Source organism: Gymnoscopelus microlampas (genome assembly GCF_963454915.1).
Source record: "Gymnoscopelus microlampas genome assembly, chromosome: 19".
Taxonomy (NCBI): Eukaryota; Metazoa; Chordata; class Actinopteri; order Myctophiformes; family Myctophidae; genus Gymnoscopelus; species Gymnoscopelus microlampas.
Genome location: NC_139956.1, coordinates 7419046 through 7436545, shown reverse-complemented (window position 1 = coordinate 7436545; position 17500 = coordinate 7419046). Strand labels below are relative to the sequence as shown.

The 17500-nt window shown below is 42.7% G+C and overlaps 1 protein-coding gene across 2 annotated transcripts in view; it reads left to right on the top strand.

Moving 5' to 3' along the window:
- col4a6 (collagen, type IV, alpha 6) overlaps positions 1 to 17500 on the top strand; it is a 181586-nt gene that overhangs the window by 112076 nt on the left and 52010 nt on the right. For both annotated transcript variants that reach the window (XM_084042466.1, XM_084042465.1), the window contains exons 5-6: positions 16386 to 16520; positions 17182 to 17226. In XM_084042466.1, coding sequence (XP_083898592.1) covers positions 16386 to 16520; positions 17182 to 17226 — 180 coding nt within the window. The remainder of the gene's footprint in view (positions 1 to 16385; positions 16521 to 17181; positions 17227 to 17500) is intronic.

Here is a 17500-nt window from a genome sequence, read left to right as displayed (position 1 = left end):
AGAAATAATTACCGGCAGAGACTGCATGGAAAACCTTTTCGAGACCCAAATACAAGATACCGTCATACTGTACAATGTCAGCGGCGCCGGTGGCCAATAATGTAGGTTTTAATTCCAAACAAATGCGTATGCGCCAGAACTTATCTAAATGTAATGCCTCAACCCCTAAAGTCCAAGTGCTTATCAGGGTGGGGGGTCCCCAGTTCAAATATGATTATTTTGGGGGTCCCCAGTTTAAATATGATTATTTTAGGGGGTCCCCAGTTCAAATATGATTATTTTTGGAGGTCACAGCCTGAAAAGGTTGAGAACCACTCCCCTGGGGGTCTACTTGACTTGACTCCACGCATTACGACGCATTGTGAGCTTGCAGATCAGCTATTTTCACTGAATATTTGCCTATGACATGCCCAGAAAAAGGCTGCTCGGGTTCATGTGGTTAGTGAAATCACTGCCACATGATTGGACACCACCACCGCTGTCCTTATGGTCAGCCATTATAAAGAATAGTAAATACAGTAGATGGCAGTTGAATTGATTTGAAGTCCTAGAGAGATATAACGTTAACGATGCTTTTGATGTGACTCCTCCGACATGGTGCCGTGTCCTCTGTAACCGTGGCAACCGTTCTCTCCAAACATTCCATGACCCTGTGTTTGGGTGGGCAGGACGTTTTTTTCTTCTTTTATCAGTGGAAAGTACAGAGGCCCATGAGGGACACACAGCTGTTAGTGTTTGGAAAGCCTGTCTGTGTTTTGAAGAAGAGTCGGGGACTGGAGAGACTGGAGATAAGCAGTCTTATGTCGCATCTCACACATGAATGCACACACACACACACACACACACACACACACACACACACACACACACACACATACACGGACACACGGACACACACACGGACACACACGCACACAAACACATAATGTCACAAAAGACACCCACAGACACATGCAAGCTGCAGAAAACATACGCACACAATTACACTAAGCTAGCACAAACATGTGTGCATGTGTTATGTGTGTGTGTTGTGTGTTTATTTATTTGACATGGACATCACAATCACATTGGACGAACCAGATGCATGGCTTTAAGTGTATTTAGCACGAGGGCTAGTTTTCAACACATGCACACACACACACACACACACACACACACACACACACACACACACACACACACACACACACACACACACACACACACACACACACACACACACACACACACACACACACTGATATAGAAAACATGCATGGGGTGCAATATGAACAAAATCCACAGGAGTCCCATTCCTAACATAAACACACCTGGAACAATCTCCCTCACACACACACACGCACACACACACATACACACACACACACACACACACACACACACACACGCACACACTCAACCTCGTTCTTCTTCGTCAGTGCAGGAGGTAAAACGTGACATGGTTTGATAAACGTGACCCACATGTTCTTGCCCCTCAGTCCTGATGTTTCTTCTCAACCTGCATCTCCTTCCCGGCCTCCTCGCCGCCTCCTATAGACTTCATTTGACCTCGTGATGAATTATTGTTAGCATTATTACTCATATTTTGACTTTGCCCACTGTCAACAGAGTGTAAAAAGAGAACTAGGCCATTTAACCCATTAAGAACTGGAACTGTGTCATTTTTAGATTTGAGCTAAAAAGCATTATTTTACACTTTGGGCTATTCAAAAATAGCAGATATACAAGCTCATAGCGCGGCACTCTGAGCTTGTAGATCTGCTATTTTTTTTAATCGTGAAAATGTGTGCAAATCTTTGAATATATATATATTTTTAAGCGAACATTTTTAACTCAAATCTTTGCTTCTGGGGGTCCCTGGAAAAAAAATATTTTGATGGGGATCCGCGGCAAAATTCATATCATTTTGGGGGTCCTTGACATGAAAAAGATTGAGCACCACTGATATAGAAACATATGTTTTTTCAGAATACTGTTGGGATTTAGGAGACATGTAGAATCGGCTTCAGGTCTCAATGGGTTAAACGCATGAACCCCAGCGTCCCTATTCTTGGCATGTCATAATAGGTGAACACTCACATTCCTAACATTCGTTAGGAATGTTTTCACTATTTGATGTACAATGAATGAAGTATATTCAGTAGGGTTTAAGTGGGATGAATTAACATTCATTTGAATCAGTTTTAAAAAGATGAAGTTAGTTAATGAGTATCTAGTCTGGTTGATATCAGGGCGCTCTGTGGCGTCAAAACCAGAGATTTCTTTTTTTATCGGAGCACATTCCCGAAGGCACCAACCCCCCCTAATATGTAAGTTAACATCAACCCGTATGTAACTCAGTGGTCTGTGAGGCTCTATCCAACCATCTCTACCTATAGAATTCCTACAATATTTACCTTCATGTTATATGCCTGTCTGTCTGCCTCCCTCTCTCTCTCTCTCTCTCTCTCTCTCTCTCTCTCTCTCGCTCTCTCTCTCTCTCTCTCTCTCTCTCTCTCTCTCTCTCTCTCTCTCTCTCTCTCTCTCTCTCTTCTCCCCTATTGTCACATAAATACTCTTTATCTTAATCCATCTTTTGATCTAGGTGCACATTTTTAACTCCCATTTAACAAATGAAATTTCACACACAAAAACAACACTTTAATTACAGCGATGGGATCAATTTAGAGGGGGAGAGGGCAGTCACATATGTAATGGAAAAAAGCATTTCAATTAAAATGTTACCACTTAGCCTACACGAACACAAACAAAATGCCAAGGATGAGATGAGATCAGGACAGCTCAGAGCTGGGCATTATAATAATTGTTCTTCTGAGACAGATTTCATCTGTGTTTCATCTTACATCTGCGAGCTCAGCATTATAATTGTCTTTTTTTAAAGGCAGATTTCATCTGTTTTGTCTGAGGGCAAGGGTTCATCTGCATTACCTCAATATCAGCCATCTGTACGTTGTCGTTAAATGATGTTGTTATGTCGAGTTTTTGAAGTAAAACAGCCCATATGTTACAATTAAGAACGACATGTCCTCACAGTTAAGCCCTATTACACCGTAGGGCTTGTAGAGCAGCTATTTCCTCAATACTTATCTGTGGAACCAGAGTCAAACAAAATGTAATGCCTTAACTCCTACATTCCAAGTTCTTGTCAGGGTGGGTGGTCCCCATAATATGGAATCTGTCCTCTGCATTTATCTACACTAACGACTAATTAATACAGCACCGGCGAAGCAGTTAGGGCTTAAGTGTCTTGCTCATGGACACTTCTACACTTAGACTAGGGGTAATGGTGAACCAGCGACCTTCTGATTGCCAGGAGGCCTTTTTTTGGCCTTTATTGATAGTGTACAGTACATAGACAGGAAACAGAGATCGGCACTTGAACCCGCGACGCGCTGTCAGGCTGCAATGGAGTCTAGGTGCTCAAATCCAAACTCAGCCATTACAGCACCCTCCCTCAGGCCCCCCCACCCCACCCCACCCCTCCCCTCCCCTCCCAAATCATTGGTCAACTTCCTCGTTGAAAACCGACCGTCTAACAGCTGAGAAAACACCAGGGGTCGTTATGACATCGTGAGCGTGGGACTAGCAAATGACCGCGCTGATACCTTAACGAGGGGAAAGAAAACACCTGGATGAAAGACTTGAATAGGCCGTTTAACCACATGAACCCTAACAGTAGCATTCTGGTCCCATAGGCATGTGGAACAGGAAGCATTCTGATCCAATAGGCATGTGGAACCATAGACATATAAAGGTAGCACAGCAACTAGTCAGTTAGACGCGCTGTGATTGGCCAGTAGTCAATGCGCTGTGATTGGCCAGTAGTCAAGTAGCCCTGCGGAAGAGCCTTGTATTGAGATACCAGTCGCTACAATGAACTGCAGAGGCCAATGAGGTATCTAGGTTTCTATATCTATGTGTGGAACAGGAAGCATTCTGATCCTATAGACATGTGGAAGGAGGGTGCCAAGTACGGACCCCTGGGGGACTCCGGTCAACTAAGTATTTAGGAGCTTTGTGATCATACTTATGTAAACACTCATATTTTATATTTTTTGTATTATTCACATTTCTTGTTATAGGTAGGTAGTGTAGTGGGCCCTGCTCTGGCATCATAGGGCATGGGCACGGGCATGTTCACCAGAGCTGGGGCGGTAATGGTTATAGTTAATGGCAATACTTTCCGTTGACCGAATCAATGCACGTCATTCGATAATTAGGTTGCTGGGACCATTTTACGTCTTTGTGGAAGAGGGGACTTGAATTATTTTAATCATGTTTGCAAGTGTAAAGTAAGTAGTTAATGAGGCCTCATCACTACAAACAAATGGCAAATATGTAGAGAGTGTGTGTGTGTGTGTGTGCGTGTGTGTGTGCGTGCGCGTGTGTGTGCATGCATGTGTGTGAGGCAAATGGTCATACAGATGTGACAGGTGCGAGGGTGGAGCACAGAGTTCTTAAACACATGTAACACATGGTCTGGTTTAACAAACCATTTTTGCATTTAATTGTCCAGTTCCATGTAATGTGTGGCAGACTGACAGTAAAACACAAAGACAAACACTATTAAACGTATGGTTTGAGTTGTAAACGCAGCGCTCTGTTATTTTATTCTAAGTGCTTTCGTTGAGGAAGTGGTTTGAAGGAAAGTGTGTGGCGTGATTAAAGGAACATTTAGCCTTTTTTTTTACATCTCCATAATAGGGGTCTGCACTAATTCTCACTATATATGGGATGGTGCCATTTTTGTCTGCTCGCTCTGTGACTCAGAGGTGGACTGTGGTGTGTGTGTGTGTGTGTGTGTGTGTGTGTGTGTGTGTGTGTGTGTGCGCGCGCGCGTGCGTGCGTGCGTGCGTGCGTGCGTGCGTGCGTGCGTCACGCACATGACATAACGTATATTGTCTGCATGTGTGCGTTCATCATGGAAGAAGTTAGTTTTACAATGGTCTTTAACATGGATCATTTCTAGGAATCTCCTTGTAAAAAAACTTCAATAGACCCACAATGAAAGTCATGCACCCATCCATGTGAGCTACACACACACACACACACACACACACACACACACACACACACACACACACACACACACACACACACACACACACACACACACACACACACACTCATATAAGTATCCCTGTGTTCACATCACTATCTCTTTATTACATTTGGTGGAAGCCTTTATTTCCCATACCTGGAATGCCTTGTCCTATCATCTCATGTTCAATGCTGCTATCTTAACATCACGCACACGCACACACACACACACACACACACACACACACACACACACACACACACACACACACACACACACACACACACACACACACACACACACACACACACACACACACACACACACACACTTGCATCCTGAAAAGAGGCCCGTATGCTGATACAGTGAGGTCTATCTGTGTGTTGTGTGCCCTATCTTGGCTTTGCGGTGTCATAACTCAGGCTTGCCACAACAAACAGGGCATGATAAATGAAGGCGGTTGGATGTGTTTTCAGATGAGTGGAGGTGATAGCAGGGATGGGACGGGGAGGACCGCAGCTTTATCATTCCTTTACTTAACCCCAGCATCCATATTTTAGCCAGACATAGCAGATCTACAAGCTCGCGACGCAGCTCGACACGAGCTTGTAGATCTTTTTTTTGTTGTTGGTGAAGATAGTTGGTGTAGACATTCAAAAAAACGATGCTGTATTTAAGTCAGAATTCACACTTCTGTACCAAAATGTTAGACAATAAGAAAGCATGTATCTTTTACCGGTAACACTTGCTCATAAGGTGCCTGTACTTAACGCTTAATTTATGATTACTTAATACATTATTTAAGTGTTAATTAAGCATTAATTCATCATGAATTCCTTATAATTCTTGTATTAAGTAACTTTGCTTAACTAATGATTAATTAATTATGTTAATTAATGCTTAATTAACGCTTAATTAATGCTTAATTAACGTTTAAATGTATTAAGTAATCATAAATGAAGCGTTAATTACGGATACCTTATGAGCAAGTGTCACCCTTTCACCTCTCTCTCTCTCTCTCTCTCTCTCTATCTGCTTATTTTTCTCAGAGGTTGTTTGAGGTCGCATTCATACTTCTCTCGCACTCACACACACACACACACACACACACACATGCCTGTGTGCGTGCGTGTGTGTGTTTATGTGTGCTGAATAATTGGGTTATCAAACCAAAATCCCCCAACTGATTAAACCAACCCCGCCCCTGCTCCCATCACCGTCCGCCAGTGAGCACGCGGTGTGACAGCTAAAATCTTCCCCCTGGCACACCCAGCCCGCCGAACAATGGGTCCCACTAAAACTAAACCCCTCGGGGGGGCCTGAGAGTGCACGTGTGCGAGTGTTTATGTGGACATTGCATGCGTTCACATTTGCGCGCGTTTGAGTGTGTACATGCGGGTGTATATTTAACCCTCACAGACAGACTTACACCATGTGTGTGTGCGCGCGCACACGCACACATACACACACACACACACACACACACACACACACACACACTCGATGCTCACACGCACAAATTTCCATAAACGCACGAAAATCCACACACACGCACGCACGCACACACACACACACACACACACACACACACACACACACACACACACACACACACACACTCGATGCTCACACGCACAAATTTCCATAAACGCACAAATCTCCACACACACACACACACACACACACACACACACACACACACACACACACACACACACGCACACGGAGTGGTGGAAAGTAACAAAGTACATTTACTAAGTACTGTACTTGAGTACAGTTTTGAGGTACTTTTGCTTTACTTGGCTATGCCTATATTATGCCTCTACTCCACTACATCTCTGAGGCAAATATGGTGCTTTTTGCTCTATTACAATTATTTGAAAACTTTAGTTACTGCAGATTTAGATTACAAAGTTGGAAAAACTTAAGCACCTTTACTTTGGTAAATAGCAGATGTACAAGCTCACAGTGCGTACACTTCGTGCCACGCTGTGAGCTTGTACATCTGCTATTTGAATAAAAAAACAAATCGGGGTGCTTTTTCCACCAATGCACACACACACGCACGCTCTCGCGCGCGCGGGACGCGCCAGCGCCCCGTGGATTCTGTCTGCCCAAGCAGACTCTCTCCCAGCCAGGAAGTGAGGTCTGCGCGGCGGGAGCAGTAAGTCCCCGGAGCTTATCTGCTTTAGAATGGGCCTCCATTGTTCTCATTGTAGCGGCGGGGATTTGCACCTACAAACTGACCAGCGTACTGGAAGTTGATGAGGAATGGAAGTGTTGGAAACGGGCCGGGGCAGAAGCCCCCTCGACTGGCTGGCATGATGGACGCCCTGACAAACCATGCCAACGAGAGAGAGAGAGAGGGAGAGAGAGAGAGAGAGAGAGAGAGAGAGGGCGGAGAGTGCGTTGAGGGTGTGAGATGGCATTGGAGCTGAGATAGGGCCGGGCGATTAAGCCATTAAGACCTGAGGCGATTCTTAAAAATGTTTTATAAATCCTAACAGTTAAAAAAAAAAAAAAAAAAAAAATGTTTTCAAGATTTTTCAAAAATATTTTGATTTTCTTTTTTCAAAAATAGCAGATCTACAAGTTCATAGCGCGGCACTCGGTGCCGCGCTATGAACTTGTATATCTGCTATTTTTGAATAGCCAAAGAAATCTAAAGCGACACAGATGCGTTCCAGGTCTTAAGGGGTTAACCGAAAATGTATCAAAACCGACATTTAGAACCAGACGTCTTAATCTTGCTCATGGAGGTTAATTGAGAAGCCGTTTTGTTTTTCTCATCAACGAATCAACATGAAAAGATTCCAATGTATTTTTAATAATCAATTAAGTCGATTGGTGCGATTAACCACTTAACCCTGTATTAAACGGCGTTATACTTATAATGGTGGCGTACAAAAAATAGCCACCAATAGCCTTTTGAGAATCGATCGTTCTGATGTTGATGTAATGTTGTTCACAACATTACTGGCAACAACATTGCACACTGTTTACTTACTGTACTATTCACAACATTACGTACTGGCTATATGGGCCTGTAGACGGTTTGAATTAAAGAGATATATTGTGTAGACTATAGTTTACAACAGATATGCTCATCATTTTTCAGGAAATTAACTTACGAACTAACAAAGTCTTGGTCGACTGAGACTAATTGATTAATTCATTATTTGACTATGAGGAGACAGCCCTTTATTTTATATGTGTGGTATTTATCTGGCATCTACAGTACCTTATACATCAGTGTACAGTAGATGGATTCCCTTGTTTTGGTACTGGTCAATAGTTGTGGCTATATGCATATCGTCACAGCCTGTATTGCTTCTGTGGCTCGCTTTGGATTAAAGGTCATCATTAAGGTCAATGTATGCTTTTGCACGAGTGTGGAACGGCACGTTGCCTGATGAAAGTGACCTGTAGGCGCTGTGCGCTTCTTAAAATGTTGCTGCTTACTCTGATTGGTTGGGAAGACAAGTTAAGCTCCGTTTACCACAGAGAGGCAGGAGACCATATTCACTTCCTGGTTTACGTTCTATAACGATGTAGACGGTATGAATGTCACAGACAGTATGTATGTCAAAATGTCAGAACGTAGTGTGACGTGTCATTCGAAACTTGTCGCTCAAAGCTTAAACTGACCTACACAAAGACACACACACACACACACACACACACACACACACACACACACACACACACACACACACACACACACACACACACCACACTTGTCCGTCACATGTAGGCTCTTCGTATCAAGATCAAAAGAAGGGATGAAAGAGGAGAGGAAATGGCTCGGAGGTGCAATATTGGGTGTAAGATCATAGAAATCCTAGATGGCACCATAGGTTCATCCTATATGGTGTGACATCTGTAGACCTGGGGCTACTGTATGTGATCATGGGAAAGGCCGGCGCTCATTTCTACATTACATTCTACACATTAACGTCTTTTTACCCTGGCGTCGTTATTTGGGACGATTTTCGAAACACTGCAATGTTTTAAACAATTTTAAAACATGGTGTCGCACGCGATGTAAGCTTGTAGATTGGCTATTTTCGCTATTTTTCATTTGACCTATTAACAGTATACAAGTTCACAAAGCACTGCAACACGACGCGTTGTGAGCTAAGCTTGCAGATTGGCTTTTTTTCGGCAAAGAGATTTGGTGTCAAGGGACAAAAAGATGGGGATCAAGTTTAGAGCCCTGGGGGACTCTGGTCAGCCAAGTATATATATAGGGTTTAAGTGGTTAAGTGGTTAATCTAGCAAGATGAAACAACAGAGGATGAGTGGAAGAAGGGGTCTTGTCTTATCTTTAAGCACATAAGTGGTCTTACCGTATTCACAGTATTTGATGTTAAAAAGAGCCCATCATATTCCTGCAGGTTATTTGCACTATTGGAACATCTCCTATTTTCCCCATTCCCCGCGGCGCCCATGTTAAAATGCACTCTTGGTGTTATAAGGTAAGCCCCAGGCAAAGGAATGTATTGCACCCTACACAAACGCAGTGGATAGCATGGCACAGGAGAGCAGTTTTTAAGGGGATAATTGGTCCAGTAATTACACATAGCACTACATTCCTGGTCATATTATCTGTGCCTTCGGGTTGTGTTGTCAGGTAGTCGCTCGTTGGTGTGTGTGTGTGTGCGTGTGTGTGTGTATTAACGACATCGTGCTTTGAGGGGGGTTTCGCTGAAAGATGGGCATCCAGCTTTAAAAAAGACAGGATCGGGCGAGAACGCATGAGATGGTGAAGTCTTTAGGGAGGATAGCGATGGATTATGTTGGGTTCTCTCAAACCATTATTATATGAGGACGTATTATGGGATGTTTGTGGCTTCAGGGAAAGAGGCTAAAGATGAGACATGTCGGTGAAAGACTGGTGGGGTTTAAAGGTTTAAGTGTCTCTTGGTTTAATGAGAATATTAACATTTTCTGTGTCCTATTACCGTGGTCTTCAAACCATTATTGACTTCTATATAAGCTCCTATTGCACAATGTATCCGTAATACTAGTGATACTTTAATGTTCGCTGAACTCTGCACCAGTGGTGGAAAGTAACTTTTGAGGTACTTTTACTTCACTTGAGTGTTTCCAATTTTCGGTTTTCAGTACTTTTACTTCTACTCCACTACATTGCAAAGGCAAATATTATACTTTTACTCCACTACAATTATTTGAAAGCTTTAGTTAGTTACATTGTAGATTTTGATTATTATTACAAAACATACATTAACCACTTCAACCCTATTTACAGTTTGGCCATTTGAAAATAGCAGATCTACAAGCTCACAATGCGTCGCGATGTAGATCTGCTATTTTTGAAAGATTTTTATACATTTGAAAACTTGTGAAACGGGACATTCTGCATAATGAGTACTTTCTACTTTTGGTACTTTTAGTACATTTTGACACCAATACTTTTGTACTTTTTATGCAAGTACATTTTTTATTCCGGACTTTTACTTGCAACAGAGTATTTCTGCATTGCATGTATTGATACTTTTACTTAAGTATAAAATATGAGCTTGTCTGACCCAAAGAGGGAATATTTTGGAAACATCTGCAGTTTGCAAAGATGTTCTATATACTTTACTATATTCATTTGATTCTGTTTTATTATGATTTATTTAGACAACAAGACCATATATAGAGAGACAGGAAATGATGCTAGGAATGTGCAGCTGTGTGAAGGAATCGGTTGACATTCCTCCATGTCCTTGAACAACAATTTCCTTGCAGCGGTTGTTTAGAAATTTGTCAAATAGTTTTGTGAAGTGCATGCTGCGGGGTGTGGAAGGGAACATAGAGCGCCCCCCAGTGGTCACATTGTGAAATAGAACCCCCACACACAGTCCAGCTGGTTCTTGTGAAAGGTCAGTTTTTAGTCATTTGGTTCTTTATTAGTCCCTCAGACTATTCTTGGCATTCGTCTTAACTGTCCATGACAAAAAGAGCACAGGTCCCTATCAAAGTGTTCTTGAACAAAACCCATAATTAAACCTGACACTCACAGTGTAAAATGGTAGACACAGATACTAGTGGTTTTCTTAACTCTCAGTCCTAGTCGCCTAGTACTGTCTGAAGCTCATGAGCACCATATCTCCCCTGTGCCAAGCAGGGATTGCCTTCTTGGATGAGCAATTGATGTTTGGTCTCTCACACAGGACATGAAACATTATAGACTGCATCTTTAACTGCTTGCCGTAATAGAGATGTAGAGAGTTGAGAACCAGTGAGCCAGTGGTGCAAAAAGTACTCAAATGTTTTACTGAAGTAAAAGTATCACTACTGCAATGTAAAACTACTCTGTTACAAATTAAAAATGTACTTGAGTAAAAGAACAAAAGTAGAAAGTACTCATTATGCAGAATGTCCCATTTCACAAGTTTTCAAATGTATACAAATCTTTTGAAAATAGCCGATCTACAAGCTCACAATGCGTCGCATCGCGACGCATTGTGAGCTTGTAGATCGGCTATTTTCAAATGGCCGAAAAGTATATAGGGCTGAAGTGGGTAATGTATGTTTTGTAATAATAATCGAAAACTAGAAAGTAAGTGCATCGGAGATGTTGTGGAGTAGAATTAAAAGTATTGAACATTGTAAATACTCCAGTAAAGTAAAAGTACCTCAAAGTTATACTTAAGTACAGTACTTGAGTACATGTACTTAGTTACTTTACACCACTGCAGTTAGCTACTTAGCTGATATTAGCAGTGAATTAGCTGACAAACCACACATGCTAAGTCATCTTCCTCTTCACCTTACTTTACACAAACAACCTTCGACCTCTTACAGTATATAGCACCAGGCAGACACAGCATAGCACCCCACCCAGCCAACAGATGAACATGAGGAAGCGTTTGTGAAAATGACCCCCTTTTTTTACCTGAAAAGTATAAGATATACTTTCCAACGCGTGTTCATAAAACCCAGGGTTTTGACGAGGTCGACCTCGCAACCTTTTCAAAGTGCCCTTTCTTCTGCCGGAGCATAGACACAGCTCTTTAGAGGGACCACTTACAGAGAAACAACACACACTACACCTTAACTATGACCTTAGCTATGGTAAAGACTGGTTTAGACGCAAGGTAGGGGGTGGGGCTGGGACAATAATGAGCAGCAACGAGCTAGACTATTCATGGGGAACTGGCGGCCCGGGGGCCACATGCGGCCCCCCACCTTCACTTAATGCGGCCCGCAGGTTAATATCGGAATACTGATATATTATTGATTTCAGCTGTTTACAATTCCAAACATGCAAACATGACCCGCTTTAATTACCTCAGTCTATATTATAGTAGCTTAATGACTAGTATTAAAATTCTATTGTCTTTTTTATGTCCAATGTATTTGTATTTAAGTTCATAAAGTTAACATAAGTATAACTAAATGCATTTGAAATTATATCAAAATGTTACTTTTCATGATTCCAATTCAAAAATATCAAAAGAAAAATACGGATTCCAATTAAAAAATAGCAAAAATAGCAGATCTACAAGCTCAAAACATGTCGCACTGCGACGCGTTTTGAGCTTGTAGATCGGCTACCTTTGCTAATTTCGTGTGAAAGTACAGCATTAATTTAGAGAATAAAAAGTTAAAATACGTAGATAAGAGGTGTCTTCCCCGACAGTATATGCAATGTGGCCCTCTGGAGTGAGTGTGGAAATAATATAGTGGCCCTCTCCATCATCAAAGTTGCATCACCCCTGAGCTAGACTCATGTGTGAAAGGGAGATACAGAGAGGTGGAGACTGAAAACTAGAAAGCTAAAGGAGAGAGAGAGAGAGAGAGAGAGAGAAAGGAAGAACGAGTTCAAGTCAAAGTCGACATTTAAATATGGAGGGAGAGCCAGACGGTCACACTCACCCAGAGAGAGAGAGAGAGAGAGAGAGAGGGAAGGTCTAGGTAAAACATGAGAGAAAGTAGACGCCCTGTCGGGGACCTGTGTGCATATTTCTCCCCGGGTGAAACCAGGTGTGAATGCTAGCTATTAGACCCAGGTAGCTCCTGCAGTCGCCTGTTTCTTCCACACGGCCCACATGAGCCCTGTCATTACACCGTACCAGCCCTACGGCGCTGGGCAGGGAGGGAACAGGCAGGGGGCTGAATCCAGAATGCGTCTGCATTCATTCAAGGGTTTTTAGGCCTATCCCAATTTTTAATAAGAGCTCATAATCTATTTTATGGATTTCCGCAAGACTGTGTGGTTTGCTGTGTTGCCACGGACACCCAACTGCGACATTAGACTACTTTATTGTGCATTGATGCATGCTCATGCTATTTATAATACAATGATGCTATAATGATAATACGTGCAGTATGTGGCTAGTATTTTGTTATGTTTGGTTTGGTTCTAGACTTCTGTGTGTAATGGTGTTAGTGTGTTACCAAGGGAGCGTGGGGTAATGTGTGTTGACAACGCTTGAGCTCTGGTTTAGCTAAATGACTTCATGTCTTCGGGCAGAGAGCGCTCATCTTTGAATAGGGCCAGGTGTACAAATGACGTGTGTGTGTGTGTGTGTGTGTGTGTGTGTGTGTGTGTGTGTGTGTGTGTGTGTGTGTGTGTGTGTGTGCGTGTGCGTGTGCGTGCATGCGTGTTGTGTGTGAGCGCGCAAGCATGCATGCGAGCGTGCGTGTGTGTGTGTGTGTGTGTGTGTGTGTGTGTGTGTGTGTGTGTGTGTGTGTGTGTGTGCGCGCGCGCCTGTGTGCATGGATATGTGTGCATATCTCTTGTTTGAGTTTGGGGATCAGGTTAGTTAGACTATAAGGTTAAGGTTTGGACAAGAATGAAACCTAAGATTGTACTAGTGATGTATGGGTTAGGGTTAGGGAATTACCGTAGTCCTCATAAAGACAAACGTGCATTTAACACACACACATACACACGCACACCACATGCATTCCTGCATTTACACGTTTTGTTGTCTATAATAAATGCCTCATGGAAAAGATAAATGCACACCTGACAGCATTGCATATGCATTGTTGATTTGATTGCATAGCTGCTGCATGAGTTCATGCCCACAGCTTTAGGTTCTATCTATCTATCTATCTATCTATCTATCTATCTATCTATCTATCTATCTATCTATCTATCTATCTATCTATCTATCTATCTATCTATCTATCTATCTATCTATCTATCTATCTATGCCATGACACCTTAGTTTCCCTCAGGATATATAAAGGTCTGTCTGTCTGTCTGTCTGTCTGTCTGTCTGTCTGTCTGTCTGTCTGTCTGACTCATCGTTGACCCCGCACACACCTGCCCCTCCCTCCCTCCTCCCTTCCTTTCACCCCTCTCTCCTTCCTCCATCCGTCTATCATCCATCTTTCCTCTCTCGGCCCTGTTATACCACTGCTTTTAAAATATGACCTAATAATGGGTTGTCAGTAGGTTAAGCTGTGGTGTGTGTGTGTGTGTGTGTGTGTGTGTGTGTGTGTGTGTGTGTGTGTGTGTGTGTGTGTGTGTGTGTGTGTGTGTGTGTGTGTGTGTGTGTGTGTGTGTGTGTGTGTGCGCGTGCACGTGCGTGTGTGTGCGCGCGCTCGTGCGTGGGCAGCGAAAGAGAAAAAAAGAGTGTGGTGTTGAGAAAATCTAAGCTGTAGCTGCTGTATTCTTATCTTTTCACTGCCCTCGTGCGGTTGGTATCAGGTACTGCAGGTACTCAAATCATAGAGCGAGGAGTTGTCCTGTCATATCATACTGTACGCCATAGATAAAAAAAAAACTCAACAATGGACTTTTTATTTTGCCCATAGAACGAGTTGTTTCTAAACATCCAAAGCTGGATTATCTGCTGAAACATAGTAATTTATAAACTAATTCCAGAAACGTACCGTTTTGTTTGGGGGGGGTATACAAACTGTACAGTAACCCCTCGCCTGCCTACGCTCGCATTTCACTCACGGACCACCATGTCGGGCGACAGGCCATTGCATGCCCACATAAACCTCTTTACTGTCTCCCCCCCCCCCCCCCGTGAGCTTTCTGTATGATTGTGAAGCGTGATTGCACACAACGCCTTTCTAGGAGCAAACCCACAAATGGGGTGTTCCGCCCGGGCTTGTTCTCCTCTCATCCGAAAACACAACCATACAGTCATACAAAAAACACAAGAACAAAATGGCTTCTTCCTTTGGTAGCAATTTGTAAAGGAAGATGTTCTCCCAGCTCATAAAGTCCCTCATCACAGCAAAATGACAGTGTGTAATTGAAAAGCCTGATGAGAAGTCAGGGTGTAGTGCTCGGAGTAGAGGAGGGCCCCGCAGGGTGCAAGTTATATCGACGGTATTTACCTCTTCATTGCATGTTACAGTGATGTTGGAGAAGAGCCGAAAACCAAGATAAAATACACCCAACAACAGTCAATTTAAATTCAGTGGTAAAATGAGAATAAATATTAAAAAACACAAATTGAGACAAACAAAAGGTGCAACGGGTTTAAAAGTCTTTCCACCTAGTGAAATATTAAAAATCGACTTTGAAACTCACCGCTAGCCAGTGACGGGAAGCTAAGATCGCTTATCATTTGTTGATAATCTAACTGCGGAACTTTGCACCAGTCGAAGACAGGAGATAAGCTTTTTGCTGAGCCCAGAGTATAAAGAGTTGTAGTAATCCAGGCCTGATGAGATGAAAGCATGAATGACCCTTTCAAGGTCTGCAAATGATAAGCATTTTCTTAAAAGGACCACTTCACCCATTTTTTACCCATTTGTAATTGGTCCTCTCTAATGCTCATTATAAGATGGTACCATTTCTGTCTATTCGGTCTGTGTCTCAGAGTAGTGCTGTGAACAGTTCAGAAACCTGCTTACCAGTGGTATAAAAAAATCACACAAATCGGTACACATTATTTCTGTGAGTCATTATGATCAAGATGTGTGAGTTTGATTTTCAGATCCCAATCCAATTGGCTATGACCAAGTAATACCAAGGACCTCAATGGAAACAATACCGCAAGGACTTTTTTGAACGGACCTTTTAGACAAAGTATTTTAAATGTAACTGTGCTGTTTACATTTTTGCCTAATAAAATATTCAATCAATATTAAAAAAATTACTTCAAATTTTGCGGGCCCTGTGTAGGCAACCCAGCCTGCAGAGACCTGTGCTCTGAGGAGCCTTTTTTTCCTTCTTTTTCTTTTTTTCTTTCTTTTAAGCCATTTTGCAATAAAGCGAACTGAACTGAACTGAACTGAACTGAAATGATTGAACTGTTCTAAATTGAATTTAACTCATTGAAAACAATAGAATTGAAATCATTTGAATTAAACATAATTTAAACTCTCTCTCTCTCTCTCTCTCTCTCTCTCTCAGGGCCGTCATGGACCCCTGGGACCAGCCGGAGGTTCTGGACCTGAAGGATTCCAAGGGGGTCCAGGCCCTACAGGGCCTAAAGGAGATAAGGGCCACCTTGGACTGAAGGGCCCGTCCGGACCGAAAGGGGACAAGGTGGGATTTGGTCTCCATGAGCAGAGACTTGTGTTTGAAACTCCGTTCTCCTCACACAGTGGCAACACATTTCTGTAGGATATCTGCACTGACACCAGAGGAGGATGAACCACCCTGTGTGTGTGTGTGTGTGGTGGTCCATAGGCAGGGTGGTCCATACACAGGGTGGTCCATTAGGCAGGGTCAGCCACAAGTAGCTCCTTTAGTCCAGTGGTTCTCAACCAGTGGTCCGGGGACCACCAGTGGTCCTTGAGGGGGTTCCAGGTGGTCTCCATAATGATGGAGAGTTGGTAACCAAATGAACCCTGATCTCTTGAGAGTGTAAAATGAAACCAAATGGACCCTTACGGGTCCATTTGGTTTCATTTTACGCTCTCAAGAGTTAAGAGTTAAGAGTTTGAATAATTGTTATTTTGATCAACTTTTGCCTGTTATCTCTCCTATATGGTACCAACATCAATATAGCATGGAATCGTGGACAAAATCTTATCCAACGATTTCAAAATATTTTAAGTCTTGGGTCTGAGAGTCTAAATCTCATCAAACGGTGGTTCCGTGGCTCAAATGCCCAATGAATAACAGACCTTGATATGAAAAGGGTTGAAAACCACTGCTTTAGTCAATCAATACATCTGTTTGTCTGTCTGTCTGTCTTTTGCAGGGACCTATGGGCGTGCCAGGGTTCCCAGGAACTGATGGCGTACCAGTGAGTATATCATGAGCACTCAGTCACACACATACTGTACTGTTGTTGACCGGCACTTGTCCATTGGACCACAAGTTCATGGGTTCGATCCCGTGAACAACTCAGCATATCGTCGCTATCGGCTGGAAATCTGTACTCACTTTCAGGATTCAAATAAAAAAAGTAGCAGATCTACAAGCTCAAAACGTGTCGCTTCGCGCCACGTTTCGAGCTTGTAGATCTGCTACTTTTGCTACTTTTGTGTGATGCTGTAGTATGATCAAGTAGGGCATTC